This window comes from Sorex araneus, chromosome 6 (genome assembly GCF_027595985.1).
Source record: "Sorex araneus isolate mSorAra2 chromosome 6, mSorAra2.pri, whole genome shotgun sequence".
Taxonomy (NCBI): domain Eukaryota; kingdom Metazoa; phylum Chordata; class Mammalia; order Eulipotyphla; family Soricidae; genus Sorex; species Sorex araneus.
The window spans coordinates 6,015,122-6,029,899 of NC_073307.1; the positions used below are offsets into that span (position 1 = coordinate 6,015,122).

General features: G+C 56.8%; 1 protein-coding gene across 1 annotated transcript in view; it reads left to right on the forward strand.

Moving 5' to 3' along the window:
• Positions 1-548: 548 nt before the first annotated feature.
• Positions 549-14,778, forward strand: part of EGF (epidermal growth factor) — a 43,213-nt gene continuing 28,983 nt past the window's right edge. Inside the window, exons 1-7 of the mRNA XM_055142765.1 lie at positions 549-672; positions 3,769-3,968; positions 5,993-6,174; positions 6,964-7,194; positions 8,661-8,860; positions 12,304-12,429; positions 13,390-13,512. Coding sequence (XP_054998740.1) covers positions 549-672; positions 3,769-3,968; positions 5,993-6,174; positions 6,964-7,194; positions 8,661-8,860; positions 12,304-12,429; positions 13,390-13,512 — 1,186 coding nt within the window. The remainder of the gene's footprint in view (positions 673-3,768; positions 3,969-5,992; positions 6,175-6,963; positions 7,195-8,660; positions 8,861-12,303; positions 12,430-13,389; positions 13,513-14,778) is intronic.

Sequence of the window (14,778 nt, forward strand, 5' to 3'; positions counted from 1 at the left end):
TGGCAGGCGGCTCGGCTTTCCTGGGCTGGGGGACTGCCGTGGTCAGCGGCCAGCGGCAGCGCCCGAGTGTCCTCCAGGACGAGGAGGAGGAGTCAGAGGGTGTTTAAAGGGAGGGAGTGACAGTTTCTGCAGAGAGAGAGACAGAGACAGAGACAGAGACGGGGCTGGGAGGAAGCCCGCTCCTCCTCCCCTCTCCCGGCCTCACCCCAGGGGCGAGGCTGGACCCCCCCTGATTCTTTCCTCTCCGTTTCCCCGGGCCCGTGGATACACCCCAACAGTCACGGTGAACCCTGCCCTGGGCCGACTCGGAAACTGTGAACGTTTGTGCTGAGGGTGGCGGGAATTCCTGGCTTCCACCGAAGCCTGATAAAACGAATCTTGCCGGGAGGGTCCCTCGCAGGCAGCCCCTGATGGGCCTTGGGGCGCTGGCCCCGCGGCCCTGAGGGCAGAATGCTCCAGCCAGGCCCGGCCCGACGCTCATCTGGCCCGGCCTCGGCTCCCGCCGGCAAAGCCAGGTTATTTTTGGCCGGGAGTCCGCAGCCACCAGCATGGCGTGGCTCTCGCTCATCCTGTGGTTGGCGGCTCTGCAGTTCTGTTGGGTTCATCCCTCGGCTCCGGCTGGACCGAACTGCCACGACGGCTCAGCCCCGGGAAGCGGGAACTCCCGCGTGGGTAAGTAACCCCGCTGGAAGGGACTGGCCGCTTTCTAGAAAACGCTCTCCGCTAGATCCCCGTTCTAGCAGAGATCCCCGCTAGATCTCCGCTAGGTCCCCGTTCCTCCGCGCGGGGCTCGGCTGAGAGCTGGGCGTTCCGTTCCGATCTCTCTGGTCTGTGCGCTTGACCGGTTTCTAGCCGGCCGCCGTGCCTCCCGGCTGCTGGAGAGAAAGCGGCTCCTGTCACCTGCAGGAGGCCTCGGCCCGGGACCCGCCCTTCACACACACCTGGCTGACTCGGCTGAGCTGGGCCCCGGCAGCGGGTGGGCCTGCTGTTAGCCACGGGGAAACAGCTTTTGGGCCACACCCCCAGGGTGCTCAGGGTTCACTCCTGGCTCTGGGCTTGGGTCGCTCAGGGTGGCGCCAGGGAACTGAACCGTGGTTAGAGGTCGCAGAGCCTGTACTCTCTCTCCACCCCAGAGATGTTTTCCAAAAAATGTACTTAGGGTGTTTTTTTTTTTCATAATGTACATGAAGGAAAAAATGCTCTCAGGTAAGTTCGTGCATGAAGTTAGGAGGGGCTGATGTATATTGGAGAATGGGCAGAGAACTGGAACATGTGTGTAACGTGACGCTGAGTTTTCAGAGAAAGCCCTTCCCCCGCCCCGACACCGTCCAGTTCTCAGGAAGCAGGGCCAGGGAAACGGGCGCAACCGCTTGGAGAGCAACCTGCCAACCTGCCACGGGCTGGGCCGCGCTGAAGACACAGGAAGTGAGCGTTTCTCTGGGGCCAACCACAGCTGCCAAGGCCCGCGCCCCACTGTCTCTCTCTGACTTGGTGCTTTGTGGTTCTGTTACGGGCTGTGCAAGCAGGAAGGTCAGCGGCAGCCTCCGGAGGCCACCGCCTGCCCTGGCTGGCTTCTCCTCTCTCCCTGTCCTTTGTGGAGGGGGCGTGGGGGGAGGAAGGGCCGTGGGGGCAGGGGAGGTGTCAGGTGCTGCCACTCAGCAGCGGGCCCACACCTGGGACACCCAGTTAGGCAGCAGAGGGGCCTCCGGGGACCCCTGTTGACTGACCAAGAGCAACCAAAGGGGGAGGGGCGACCCTGGCAGAGGCTGGACACAGCCCGGAGCCAGCTGGGAGGGCAGGGAGGGCAGGGGGTGGCCAGAGACTCGGCAGGGAGCAGTGGCAGCAGAGAGGGGCAGCGATGTCCCGGGAACCGTACAGAGGACCCCGGGAGGTGCCTGCAAGCCAGCGGGCCTGGGCCCACTCCTGGCTGAGAAGCCCCTTCCCAGGGAGCCCGGGACAAGCCGGCCCCATGGAGGTGTGAGGTGGGGCTGGGGGCTGCCACCAGCAAGAGGAACCCAGCCTTGGACGCTGCATGCGGCCCACCCCAGGGGTGACTCGGCCACGGCTGCCCCCTGTGGCCACCTCTTGGCCACGTGGGGGTCCTTTGCAAGTCGCTGGTGGGGACCCCCTGTTTGCGGGGGCCGGGGGCTACTTGGAAGCAGCAGAGCAGACGCCTCCCGGGTCGGGCCAGCCAGGGACAGCGGAGAAGCTGCAGTGGGGAGGAGAGGGGGGCCCATGGACACGGCGGCCACCAGCACCCCCACGTCAGCCCGCCGGCCTCCACCCTGGGCCCTGGCGCTGCAGGGGCGGGACGAGCGAGCGCTGTCTGTTCTGCAAGACTGACACGCACGTGACACCCAGCCACGCGACACACACGTGACTCAGACCCACCGGCCTGCCCTCGGAGTGACCCTAGGGCCACTTTCCCCCAGCTGCGGGCTCCTTAGCTCGTGGCTGCTCCGTTGGGGGTTTCTGTGCTCCGTGAACGGTTATTTGCATTTGGAAAATGCTTGAAAAAAAATAATAATAAAGTGCAACTTCTAGGTTCGGGGGCATTTTCCCGGGACCCTTTGCTTTCAACTGGCAGGGGGAAGCTTGGTCCGCAGTCTGCCAGAAATCCAAATTTAACTGGGGGAGTCCCAGCTTTTTTATCTGGGAAAGCAGGGTGAGGGGCGTCACAGAGTGGCTCTTTTCTCTCTCCTCTCTCGCTCTCCCCTGTTTTTGGAGAGTGTTTCGTCCATGCAGTCTACATGCAACTCAGAGGTGGCTCCCGCCTGTGTTTGATGCTGCAGTGGAAACAGGGGCGCATACCCCCAGCCTCCTTGGAACAGCCTCCGCCTTTTCTCCTGTATCATTGACCCCCAAGGCCCGTTCAGGGAGCGAGACCACAGGGACCCTGGCGCCATTCCCAAAGTGATGACGTCGTTCATTTTATTTCCGCTCAGCATAATTAGAGCCTCCTTCTGTGGAAAGCCTTCCCACCGGGGCCAGAGTGGGGGGCTTCTCCAGGAACCCAAGGGGACATTTCACACATGAGAGTAGAAAGTGCTTTTCTTTTTCCTCCTTCAAGTAGTTTTGTTCCCCCTCCCTAACTTGCAATACTGATTGCTGGCAGCTTATTTTGTGTCGGTGAGTTTCCAAACTCCCACTGGATGCTGCATCCACAGCCCCAGGTTTGATACCGCTCCCGCAAATCCTGCTCTTCTGAGCAGCCTGAAAACAAAATACAAACAAAATCTCGGTCCTTTTTATTGCCAATCTCTGTGTTCTTTATATCGCTGTCACCGTAGCACTGTCATCCCGTTGCTCATCGATTTGCTCGAGCGGGCACCAGTAACGTCTCCACTGTGAGACTTGTTACTGTTTTTGGCATATCGAATACACCATGGGTAGCTTGCCAGGCTCTGCTGTGCAGGCGGGATACTCTCGGTAGCTTGCCGAACTCTCCGAGAGGGGTGGAGGAATCGAACCCGGGTCGGCTGTGTGCAAGGCAAACACCCTACCTGCTGTAGTGTGAAGGAGGGGCCAGACTGATAGTACAGGAGGGGTCAAGGCCTTTGCTTAGATGCCTTTGACCCTGGTTTGATTTATTTCCAGCACAGTGTGAGCCCTGAGCACCAGCGGGCATGGCCCAAAGTCCTTCACAAATATGAAAGGCAATTAAAAAGTAACGCTGCTCATAGGGGCGGGCGTGGGGCAGTTACTTTGACTAACTTGAGTGAAATATCACTGAAAACCGCTTGGTTTGGTTTCTTTGTTCTTATTCAGGTCCTGCCCCCTTCTTAATTTTCTCCCACGGAAATAGCATCTTCAGAATTGACCCGGAAGGAACCAATTATAAGAAACTGGTGGCCGACGCTGGCGTCTCACCCATCCTGGACTTTCACTACAAGGAGCAAAGACTCTACTGGGTCCATTTAGAACGTCGGCTGCTGCAAAGGGTTTTCCTGAATGGAACTGGGCAGGAGGTAAAGGACCGTTTCTCCGTGGTGCTTGAGGGATGTTTGAACAGGGTGAATTAGGAACACGCAGACCAATGAAAATTGCGTTGCCATTCCAATGTGTGTCCGGCCCTGATTAGTATTTCTTTAGTCTGCATCTGGAATGCCGCTCATTGAACAAGTCCAGGAATGTGGTGTTGATCTTTAGAAGCCCCCACGGGGCAGCTGGCCCGGTAGGGCATCGATGCCATCTTGAAGACAGGTACACAGCTTAGTAAGAGCATCATTTTACAGTTCAAACAGGTTTCTTATTCCGTATTTTCTACTTCAGTGGGAGCAAACTTTTGTTCTGCTTGCTTTGCTGGTTTGGGGGCCACGCCAGGTGGTACTCAGGACTTACTCCTGGCTCTAGACTCAGGGATTCCTTGTGGCCGTCCTCAGGGGACCCTATGGGCTGCCGGGGGTTGAACCTGGTCAGCTGCATGCAAGGCAGGCACCCGGTGCTCTTAACTATTGCTCTGGCCTCTAGGAGAAAGATTTTGTTCCCCAGGGGACAGTGGGTGGCAATTTGTGGACACACTTTTGGTTGTCACGATGGTGGTGGGGAGGAAGCTTCCAGTGAGCAGAGCCCAACGAGGGTGGTCAGCACCTGCTGAACACAGGACCCCTCCATGACGGAGAGGAAATGGGTTCCACTGTCAGCAGTGCTGAGCTGGGGAGACGTGACTTCAGCCTTCCGCCAAGTAGCATCTGTTGACACCAGGGAGGGGTGGGGGGAATCTTCTTTTTCAGTTTCATGGTGTTTGTATGCAAGGGGGGAAATGAAAGAAGATAACAGGTGTCAATGAGTTTTCTTCAAGTTCATCAAATGATCTTTCCTTTTTCTTTCTTTCTTCTTTTTTTAACGGGTCAAACACTAAATGAGCCTCAGAAGAAACACACTCTCAGTTCTGGGAGGTTGGTTAGGAGCCCGTGATGAGGGAACCCCTCCAGCGTTCATGCTCAGCACAAAGCATTCACTGTGGATTTTTCTGTTTAACAAACCTCTCTCCAATTCTTAAAAAGCTTTAACAAGATGCTAATCTGTCTGATCACGGCTCTCGTCCTTGCTAATCTCACTTTTAACAAGGATGGCTGCTCCTTGTTCTCCTGCCATCTGTACAATAGTCGCAAAATCTTGAACCTAAGAAGGTGGGGGGTTTCTTGTCACAAAATGAAACCTTACATAGCTGTGAATTTACTTTTAAATCATTAGGAAGGGTCAGCTTGATGCCTGAAATCTACTTTGGTCTTCCTTTGGGTGATAGCATTGTTTATAAAGAACAACCGTTAGGACCCAAACAGTTTACCTGGGTGAGCCAACGTGGATATATGAGCCATCAGGAAACGGATTGGCTGGATCCCTCCCTATGCACTGGGGGGCTAGAACAGGCTCCCGATGTATCACATTGGCAGCTGGAAATGGCGATTGTGGGAATATTTGCCCCAGAAAATTCTAGTCTAGTAGCTGCCCTGCACACATGAGGCCCCAGGTTTGATCCTAGCACCATCCCCAGAAGGGAAAAAGCAAAGCATCCTTGCTTTGGGGGAGAGGTGGAGACCCCGAGGAGTTGGACAGAAGAGGGAACCAGTAAGGAAAAGGGGGGACCAGAAGGAAAACAGGCCTGAAATCTGCCTGGAGGCTCAAGGGGATCGGGTCCTGGTGAGAACCTGGGAAAATTCCACCGACAAATTAAACTGAATGTACCTGTCTTTAAAGAAATTCTTCTTTCTTTAAAGAAATTGCCGAGTTCTACTAAGCGTAGAATTATTTCCTGCTACAAAGTGATATGCCAAATACTACGCCCAGGTATATTCACAATGAGATGTCAGTGCCGCTAGGCTGAGTGTCACAGAGTCTAAACTATCACAGCATGTCCGTGACTATTTTATCACTTAATTTGGGAACCAGGCAAGGGTTTGAGAGAATAGACTTTTGTATGTGTGAGAGTAGAAGCAATTTTGCTTGAATGGGGACCTATTGATAACCATTTAAAATTTTGATTTTACAGACACTATGTGTTATACAGAAAAATGTCTCGGGAATGGCAATAAATTGGATAAATGAAGAAATCATTTGGTCAAATCAGCAGGAAGGAATCATCACCGTGACAGATATGAAGGGAAACAACTCTCGGATCCTCTTAAGCTCCTTAGAATACCCTGCAAACATAGCCGTTGATCCAATAGAAAGGTAACTTCTGGTGGTTTGGAACACTGAAATAGCTTTCGGGGGCTGGCACAATAGTAGAGCAAACAGGGCACTTGCCTGGCACGGGGCCAACCCAGGCTCAGTCCCCGGCATCCTTTATGCCCCCTGAGCACCTTCAGGAGTAATTCCTGAGTGCAGAGCCAGGAGTAACCCCTGAGCATCACCAGGTGTGGCCCCAAAACAAAACAAAAAGAAATGCTTTTGAAATCTGTAGAAAACATAACAGAGGCGTTGACACATTAGGGTCCAGGCCTGTGGTCTAGGAGCATTTTGGGGGGCAGCGATTCCCCAAGCAGCGCCTAGGCGACCTAGCGGCTATTCCAGCTGGGTAGAGCCCACCCACAGGAGTGCTCAGAGACTTCCAGGGCCAGCCCTGAGTGGTGAGGGTGAAGGGGGGACCTCCAGGGCTACACCCCCTGATGCTTGGGAAGCCACAGCATGCTAGAGATCAAGCCGGGGTCAGCCGTGCGCTCACCCCGTGCCCTAACCCCTGGGCCATCTCTTTGGCCCACAGACACCGTTCCCAACGGGAAGGCTGCTTGCGAGAGCCTAGACAGACTTTCCTTCTGAATGCCCCGGGACCTGGCTCCCAGCCGCAGTCGCAGAATTCTCCTTCCAGCTCGAAGCCACCCAAATTCCCTTAAAACGCCCATCCTTGCACCTGTAAAATGGCATTTCCAGACCTACCCCACCGAGCAGATGGCCTCCTGGTGCTGCGTCCAGCATCTCAGCGACCTCTCTGTGTGCCCACGGTGCGTTGTCTGCCCTCAGGTTCCTGTTTTGGTCCGCGGAGGAGGCAGGAGGCAGCCTGCACCGGGCAGATCTCCAGGGCACAGGCGTGAAGACGCTGCTCCGGGGGGCAGAGAAAATAGCAGCCGTGTCTCTGGACGTGGCCGAGAAGCGGCTCTTCTGGAGCCAGGAGCCGAGGGGAGGCGGCGGCCCTCACGTTTGCTCCTGCGGCTACGACGGGCGTTCCACGCAGTGCAGCGGACCTCTCCGGCCGTAAGTTCTGCTCTCAGTGTGAAATGAACCGAGGCTGGGACCCGTAGAGTTTCCTCTGTCGGCTAGTTGCTGTCTTGGTTTAGCACAGGGAGGTTGGCGCCCAGACTCGAAGTTAAGCAGCCAAGGGGACAATGCAACGTGTTGGGCTCGTGTAAGAGGCCCAGGTTGGGTCCCTGGCACACTGCGTGGCAGGCCTGGGCCCCACCGGGCATGACCCCCCCAGCTTAGAGCCAGGAGTAACCCCCAGAGCATCACCCGGGGTGGCCCCCCAAACCCCCTCAAAATAATTTTTAGAACCTGTAGGTCCAGTGCCAGGCTTACCATGTGTATTAGGGAAGTGGTTTGGGGCAGATTGCATGAGTTCTACCCTCACTTCTTGGCGGGAGTAAATTAATTATTAGATATATTATTTGCTATCGTAAAGAGTGAATAAATACAGAAGAGTACTGGGCATATAACAGCTTTCACCTATGATTCATCATGCTTAATCTCTTTGTAGTGCTGATGTTGTATATTTGGGGAAGTTAGAGTGATAGTACAGTGGGTAGGGGGGTAGGGCGTTTGCCTTGCACACAGCAGACCCGGGTTCAATTCCCAGCATCCCATATGGTCCCTTGAGTACCACCATAGTTATTTCTGAGTGCAAAGCCAGGAGTAACCTCTGTGCAGTGCTAGGTATGATACCCCCCCCAAAAAAAAGAAAGAAACCTACTCTCTACTCTCTAACTTATGGCAAGAGACAGAAATGAGTTGTGCAAGGGGCCAGAAAGATAGTACAGTGGGTAGAGCACTGCCTTGCGTGCTGCTGACCGAGTTCAATTCCCAGCATCCCACCTGGTCTCTCGAGTACCACCAGGAGTGATTCCTGAGTGCAGAGCCAGGATTAACCCCTGAGCACCACTGGTGTGCGCCCTCCTCCCCCACCCAATATGAGTCTTATGAAATTTTTTTTCCTTTTGGGTCACACCCGGTGATGCACAGGGGTTACTCCTGGCTCTGCAATCAGGAATCACCCCTGGCGGTGCCCTGGGGACCATGTGGGATGCTGGGATTTGAACCTGGGTTGGCCGAGTGCAAGGCAAACTCCCTACCTGCTGTGCTATTGCTCCAGCCCTGAGTCTTATGAAATTGACAGAACCAGAAATCCCCTCTTATACAAAAACCAGAAATCCCCTCTTATTCTAATTTTTTTCCTATTTTTTTTATGCTACTTTGTGCTGACTAGCAAAATAAAATAAGAGAGGGGGTAGATGTGGAGCCTAGGAGTGCGGTCCTATTAAGTCAGATCTTAATACGTCATGAAAAGCATTTTAAACTTAATTTTTTTAAGCTTCTAAGCTTAAGCCAGAAGCAGTAGAAAGCCAGGCAACAAATTCTGGGCAATTTATTGAAACGAAATGAAACCTCCAGAATTCCAGAAAGGTTCTGTTCTTCCTTACGGGCTTTTTCATTCTTTCTCTTTTCAGGAACCCTTTGTTCTCTATGTCCCTTTTTGGTGATCGCATCTTCTATTCTACGAGGGAGAAGACCATTTGCGTCGCCAGCAAGCACACGGGGAGGGGGCTGGTCCATCTCAGCCTCCCGCCACCACTTCTGCCCCCTGGGGGAATTAGAGTGGTACATCCGGGGCTCCAGCCCCCTGCAGAGGGTGCCACGTGCGGGTCCGGTAAGTCCTCTTGGACCTGGGACGGGGACGGGGTCCCGCTTCTGTGCCTCCACTCGCTCGTGCCACTTTGGGGTCACCCTTGGTCTTGCAGGTCATAGTGAACACAAACCCCTGTTTTCCGTCAGGTCACTTCAAGCCTTGAAGCCACGTCAGGCTCCGATGATCTTGCTAGAAAACTTTCTAGGTGGTTCCACAGGTGGACTTGTGTGCCGGGGGTCAGGGACATGACAGAAATGGGTACAAAGCAAGGAACAATGATGGCTCCAGGGCCTTTGCTGAGAGTAACAAGCACCTGTTTGTGTATGTATTTGGCAGGAGGGGGAGTTATTATTTATTTCTGAGCACACCGGGTTGTACTCAGAACTTGCTCCTGGTTCTGTGCTCTGGGATCACTCCTGACGGTGCTCCAGGGACAATATGTGGTGCCCGGAATCGAACCTGGGTCTCTGTTGCCGATCAGGTTCCTGGAGGGAGTGCCCCGAGAAGGTGCTGAGTGACCGAGTGAGGGTTAAGTGGCGGGTGTTACTGTCCTTTGGAATTCAGTGACCACCCTTGTCTTTTCTTCCTGGTTATTTTCTGTTAACAAAGAAGAATGAACTTCTGAATTATGCCATCTGGGAAGCTCTTTGAGGAAGTTGAGTCAATCAGTTATTTGGAGAACTCACTAATGAGAAAGACAGTAAACAAATGAAACAAAAGTACAGCTGGATTTGCATAGGGAAAAGAAGCATTAAATTATATTTATATTAGCACAGCGGGTAGGGCGTTTGCCTTGCACGAGGCCAATCCGGGATCGATTCCTCCGTCCCTCTCGGAGAGCCCGGCAAGCTACCGAGAGTATCCCGCCCACACAGCAGAGCCTGGCAAGCTCCCCTTGGCGTATTCGATATGCCAAAAACAGTAACAACAAGTCTCACAATGGAGACGTTACTGGTGCCCGCTCGAGCAAATCGATGAGCAACGGGATTGACAGTGACAGTGAAGAATATGATCATTTCACATATTTCATAAAATCAACTATATGTATGTCACTATAAACATATTTTACATACAGGGGGCTGGAGAGATAGCACAGCGGGTAGGACGTTTGCCTTGCACGCGGCCGACCCGGGTTCAAATCCAAGCATCCCATATGGTCCCCTGAGCACTGCCAGGGGTAATTCCTGAGTGCAGAGCCAGGAGTAACCCCTGTGCATCCCCAGGTGTGACCCAAAAAGCAAAAAAAAAAAACAAACAAACATATTTTACATACATATTTGTGTATATGCTTGTATTTGCATGTGTATGTTATACACGTATTTATATCCATATGCATCACATATGTTTGACATTTACAGTTAAGTACATATTTCTGTGAAAGGCCAGCCAGGGCCAGAGAGAGCACAAGGCCTGAGGCACCTGCCTTGCAGTGCAGCTGAGGCTGGCTGGGTCCTGCCAGGCATATGGTCCCGAAACCACCGGCTCCCTCCGAGCACAGAGCCAGGAGTAGCGCCTGGCTGCCGGGCGGAGCCCAGCCCCGGCAGCCCCGCTCTGTGCGGCGGTCAGCGCCGTGAGAGGCGGCGGGGACGGGGTTCACGCCTTTGTTCCCATGTGCCAACTCTGACTGTGGACCAGGGCGGGGTCTGCCGTCAGGGCCTCTGCTGCTCGCTGCCTCGGTGTCCTTGGTCACTCCCTGCTGACCCGTGAAATGAACGAACAGTGCTCGTGTCACCAAAGCGAAAGGTGGCCTTGTACACGCTTTACAGGGGGGCTCAGATTTCTGGGGGGGTTTTGTTTGTTTTTGTTTTTTTGCTTTTAGGGTCACACCCGGCGATGCTCAGGGGTTACTCCTGGCTCTGCACTCAGGAATCACCCCTGGTGGTGCTCAGGGGACAATATGGGATGCTGGGAATCAAACCCGGGTCGGCCGCATGTAAGGCAAACGCCCTCCCCGCTGTGCTATCGCTCCAGCCCCTCAGATTTCTGGTTGTGTGGGCCCAGCGTTGGGGGTGCACAGCGCCTGGGCGGAGAACGGTGAGGGCGGGCGGGTGAAGGGACGCTGCTACAAAGGCCGGAGCAGGGCCGAGCTCCCGGGGCCCCCTGGTTACTGGGCTGCAGCGTGGGGGCCGTGCGGGGGGCTCGGGTGCAACCCTAGCCTCTCCCCACTAACACAGCCCCGAGGTGGGGGTTTCCTGAGGTGAGCGGCGGCGCCCCAGTGCTCGTGAGCTCTGGCCTATTTTTGCAGCTAAAGAACCCCGCAGCCGATTAGGAGATTAAGAGGGAACACCCTGGCCTCCCCGGGGCCCTGCTTGGCCCGAAGGCGCTTAGCGTCTGCATTCAGGGCACGTCGCCAGCCGGAGCTGGGCCGGCTGGGCAGGCTGTGGGCGCGGGGGTGGCTAAGGCACAGCAGCTGTCCCCAGGGAAGCGACGAGGGGGCCCCCGCACAGTGACCCCGCGCGGCTCTCGTGGGTGCCCGCACGGGGAGTGTCCTGTGGAATGGCCCCCGGGGGCCGCTGGGGCTGGCAGTGCACACGTCCCCTATGCCCAGGGCTCGCCGATGAAGGAAGCCAAAGAGGCTCTTGAATGATCTGAGCCGAGAAGTAGCCGGGGCGGGGTGAGGGGCGTGGGGGGATCTTCTTAGGGCCGAGGCCTTTCGGCTTCTGAAGCAGACATGGCTCTCCGGCATTCGGCGTGCTTTGCTGGTCTCCTTGACTCTAGAAATCAGAATGAGATCACAGACAGGGCGTGTTTCACGCCTGGCACACCAAGGCGGGCATGGGCTGCGGGTGAAGGGGTCTTCGCCCCGAGCACTGGCGGGGGAAGACACGGTGGAGTGTGTGGGCAGGTGGAAAGCGCCAGCCCCGAGCCCACTGGACAGGAGGTCAGACTTCTTAAGGGGTGTGAGGTGGGCGGGGGGTGGCAGGCGAGACGGGGCAGGGGGGTGGCAGGAGAGACGGGGCAGGGGGGCGGCAGGAGAGATGGGGCAGGGTCACCACACTCGCCTTGCAGCGCCACCAGCTCTGGTTCGAGCCTCGCCGGCCGTGTCCACAGAGCACCACCAGAGTTCAGGCCTTCGCTTGGCCCGCGGCAGACGTGGGTTCGACCCCAGGCCCCGCGTCCAGCCTCCCGGGCACTGTGGATGTGTTCCCCGGGCACAGAGCCTGCAGTGGGCTCCAAGCCCAGACCCGCGCACCACCGGTGTGGCCCCGCGTCCAAACCAACAAACGAGGGAGGGAGGGAGGGAGGGAGGGAGGGAGGGAGGGGGCTCGTACGGCGAACAAGGCAGCTGCCGTGCATGTGGCCAGCCCGGGTGCAGCCCCCTTGCTCGAGTACGGTCCCCTGAGCCTCGCCACGCGTGACCTCTGAGCCCTGAGCACCGCAAGGTGTGGCCAGGGGAGCAGTAGGGATGCAGCCCCCTCCCCAGATGGAGCAGCGCGTCTCCAATCAACCGTCTTCCCCTCCAGCTCAGAGGAGCCGCGAGCCGTGGGCGGGCAGAGACGGAGACTGCGCCCGGGGCCAGGAGCCCGCAGCCCTGCTGTGCCCCTGCGCCCGGGGCTTCGCGCTCAGCCAGGATGGAAAGTCCTGTGAAGGTAACGGCACCACGGGGCCCCCTGCCCCGGCCAGACGCCCCGCAGAGCCTCTGTGCAAACTTGCAGTGTCCCCCAGCCCCAGAGAGGCATCGGCCCCCCCCCCCCACAGTGCCTGGAGGACCCCTAGTCCGTTCAGGCTTTGACCTTGGGCTGAGCTCCGAGGGAGGCCACTGGGGCTTGACAGCAGACAGGTGGCTGCACAAGTACAGAAACTTCCAGATTTTTCATTGATTTTCCAGGACTCCGTAGCAAGTGCCTAACTGGGCTTTAGGCCCCCAGAGAGGGGGACAGGGTGATGGAGCCCCGGGCTAGGGGAGTGACGCGGGGGACATTCGCACCCTTTGCTCCTGGAAGCCCAGGAGGTTGTGGCGAGAAGAACCCAGAGGCTCCACCACAGCCCTGGGCTGCACGCGACGAGGCCTCCGTTGGCTCCCAGACCTGCCTGCTGCGGGCCAGGCGGGCCAGGGAGGTGGCCGTGGTGGGGGCTGGGCCTTAGCCCCGGCCAGGGGGCCTGTTGGGGCGACCAGGCCGAGGAGCAGAGCAGAAGGGGGCCCGCCCCTGCCCAGGGCCCGCTAGGTCGGGGCTGGACCGAGAGCACAGCAGGGAGGGGGCTTGCCTGGCACGTGGCCGACCCGGGTTCGACCCCCAGCACTCCACGGGGTCCCCCGAGCTCACCAGGAGTGACCCCCGAGTGCAGAGCCAGGAGTGAGCCCTGAGCACTGTCGGGCATGGCCCCAAACCCAAAACACCCCGAAACGAGCCTCCTGGATTTCCTGCCTGGGAAGGTCGTGTCTTTCCCAGAAACTTTTCCCAAAGCAGGTTCTGGGGCGGGACGCTGTTTGAGAGCAGGAACCGTGGGCTTCCGTGACCCTGACACCCTGCCCAGCGCCGTGGGACTCGGCCGCGGCACGACTCAGTTTCCCCGTCACGCTCACTGTGGGTGTCGTTGTCGCCATGTAGACGTTGACGAGTGTGCCCTCCAGAGCCACGGCTGCACGCTGGGCTGCGAGAACACCCCCGGCTCCTACCACTGCACGTGTCCTGCGGGGTTCGTGCTGCTGCCGGACGGGAAACAGTGCCAGCGTAAGTGGACACGGGTGTGGACGGTGCGGCCACCTCCCCCTCCAATGACAGCTGGGCGGCAGGGTGCCCGGGAACTCACATTTGTTGCTCTTCAGAACTCGAGTGCATGACTGAATTCTAGTCCAGATGCAGTGAATCAAAACCACTAAGCTGGGAGATGTGTGAGTGTGTGTGTGTGTGTGTGTGTGTGTGTGTGTGTGTGTTTGTATAGAGAGAGGCGGATTCTCTGAATGACAAGCATGCAGAAGACATAGTCATGATACGTATAATCTATAAAATGGCTTAAATTTCCTACCAGTTCTAGACTATTCATTGGGAAATCTTGATGAAGATAACTTTCTTCATCAAGCCCCTTAACCGCTGTCCTGTCTCTCCAGCTTCTCACTAGCAGGCTTTCTTTTTATATTTTTAAAGTATTTTGTTTGTTTGGTTGGTTGGGGGGTTACACCCCAAAGTGCTCAGGGCCTACTCCTGGCTCTGCATTCGGGGGTCCCTCCTGATGAGCTTGGCAGACCCCGTGGGATGCTGGGGATCACACCTGGGCCAGCCGTGTGCAAGGCAAGCACCCTGCGTGCTGTACGACCGCTCCGGCCCCGCAATCATTTCTCATTCCGTTTAACGAGAAGTTGCACTCAGAGTAACAGCACCTGCTCCTCAACGCTCCCTGCGTTTCCCTGGGAGGGTCAGCAGTGCGTTGGAGTTTCTGGGGAGACTCCCAGTTCAAATGGAGACTGACGGGCTCAGCCCATCCCCTCGGTGTCTTAACTGCGTCTGCCATGTGGCTAAGCAGAGACGGGGTTAGGGTCCTGCTCGGAGCTGGGCACCAAGTCGTCCATGCGATGAGACAAGCACACGAGGGACCACCTTAGACCACCCGGCTCCCGGGCGAGTGACAGCCCAGTTCCAGTTCCTGCACCCCAGGTGGTCCCCTGAGCGCCTCCAGGAGCGAGCCGTGAGCACTCCCGGGGTGGTGCCCGGGAGCAAACAGCAAAGCCAACCCCCCGCCTCCCTCGGGCCTGTCTGTGTCCGTGCTGGGGCCCTGGGCGGTTTGCCTGCCTCCGCGCTGCCCGCTGCACGGTTTGAACCTCCTCGGAGTGTCAGGAGCGACTCCAGGGCTTCGCTGGCACACCGTTACGTGTCAGTCTCTTATTCCCGTGGAGTCTACTTCGAGGTTTGGTATAAGATGGGGATGCAACTCTCAGCACAAATCACTACTCATTGCTTCTTTCCCACTGACCGGGTGGCCATTTTATTAAAAAATTATTA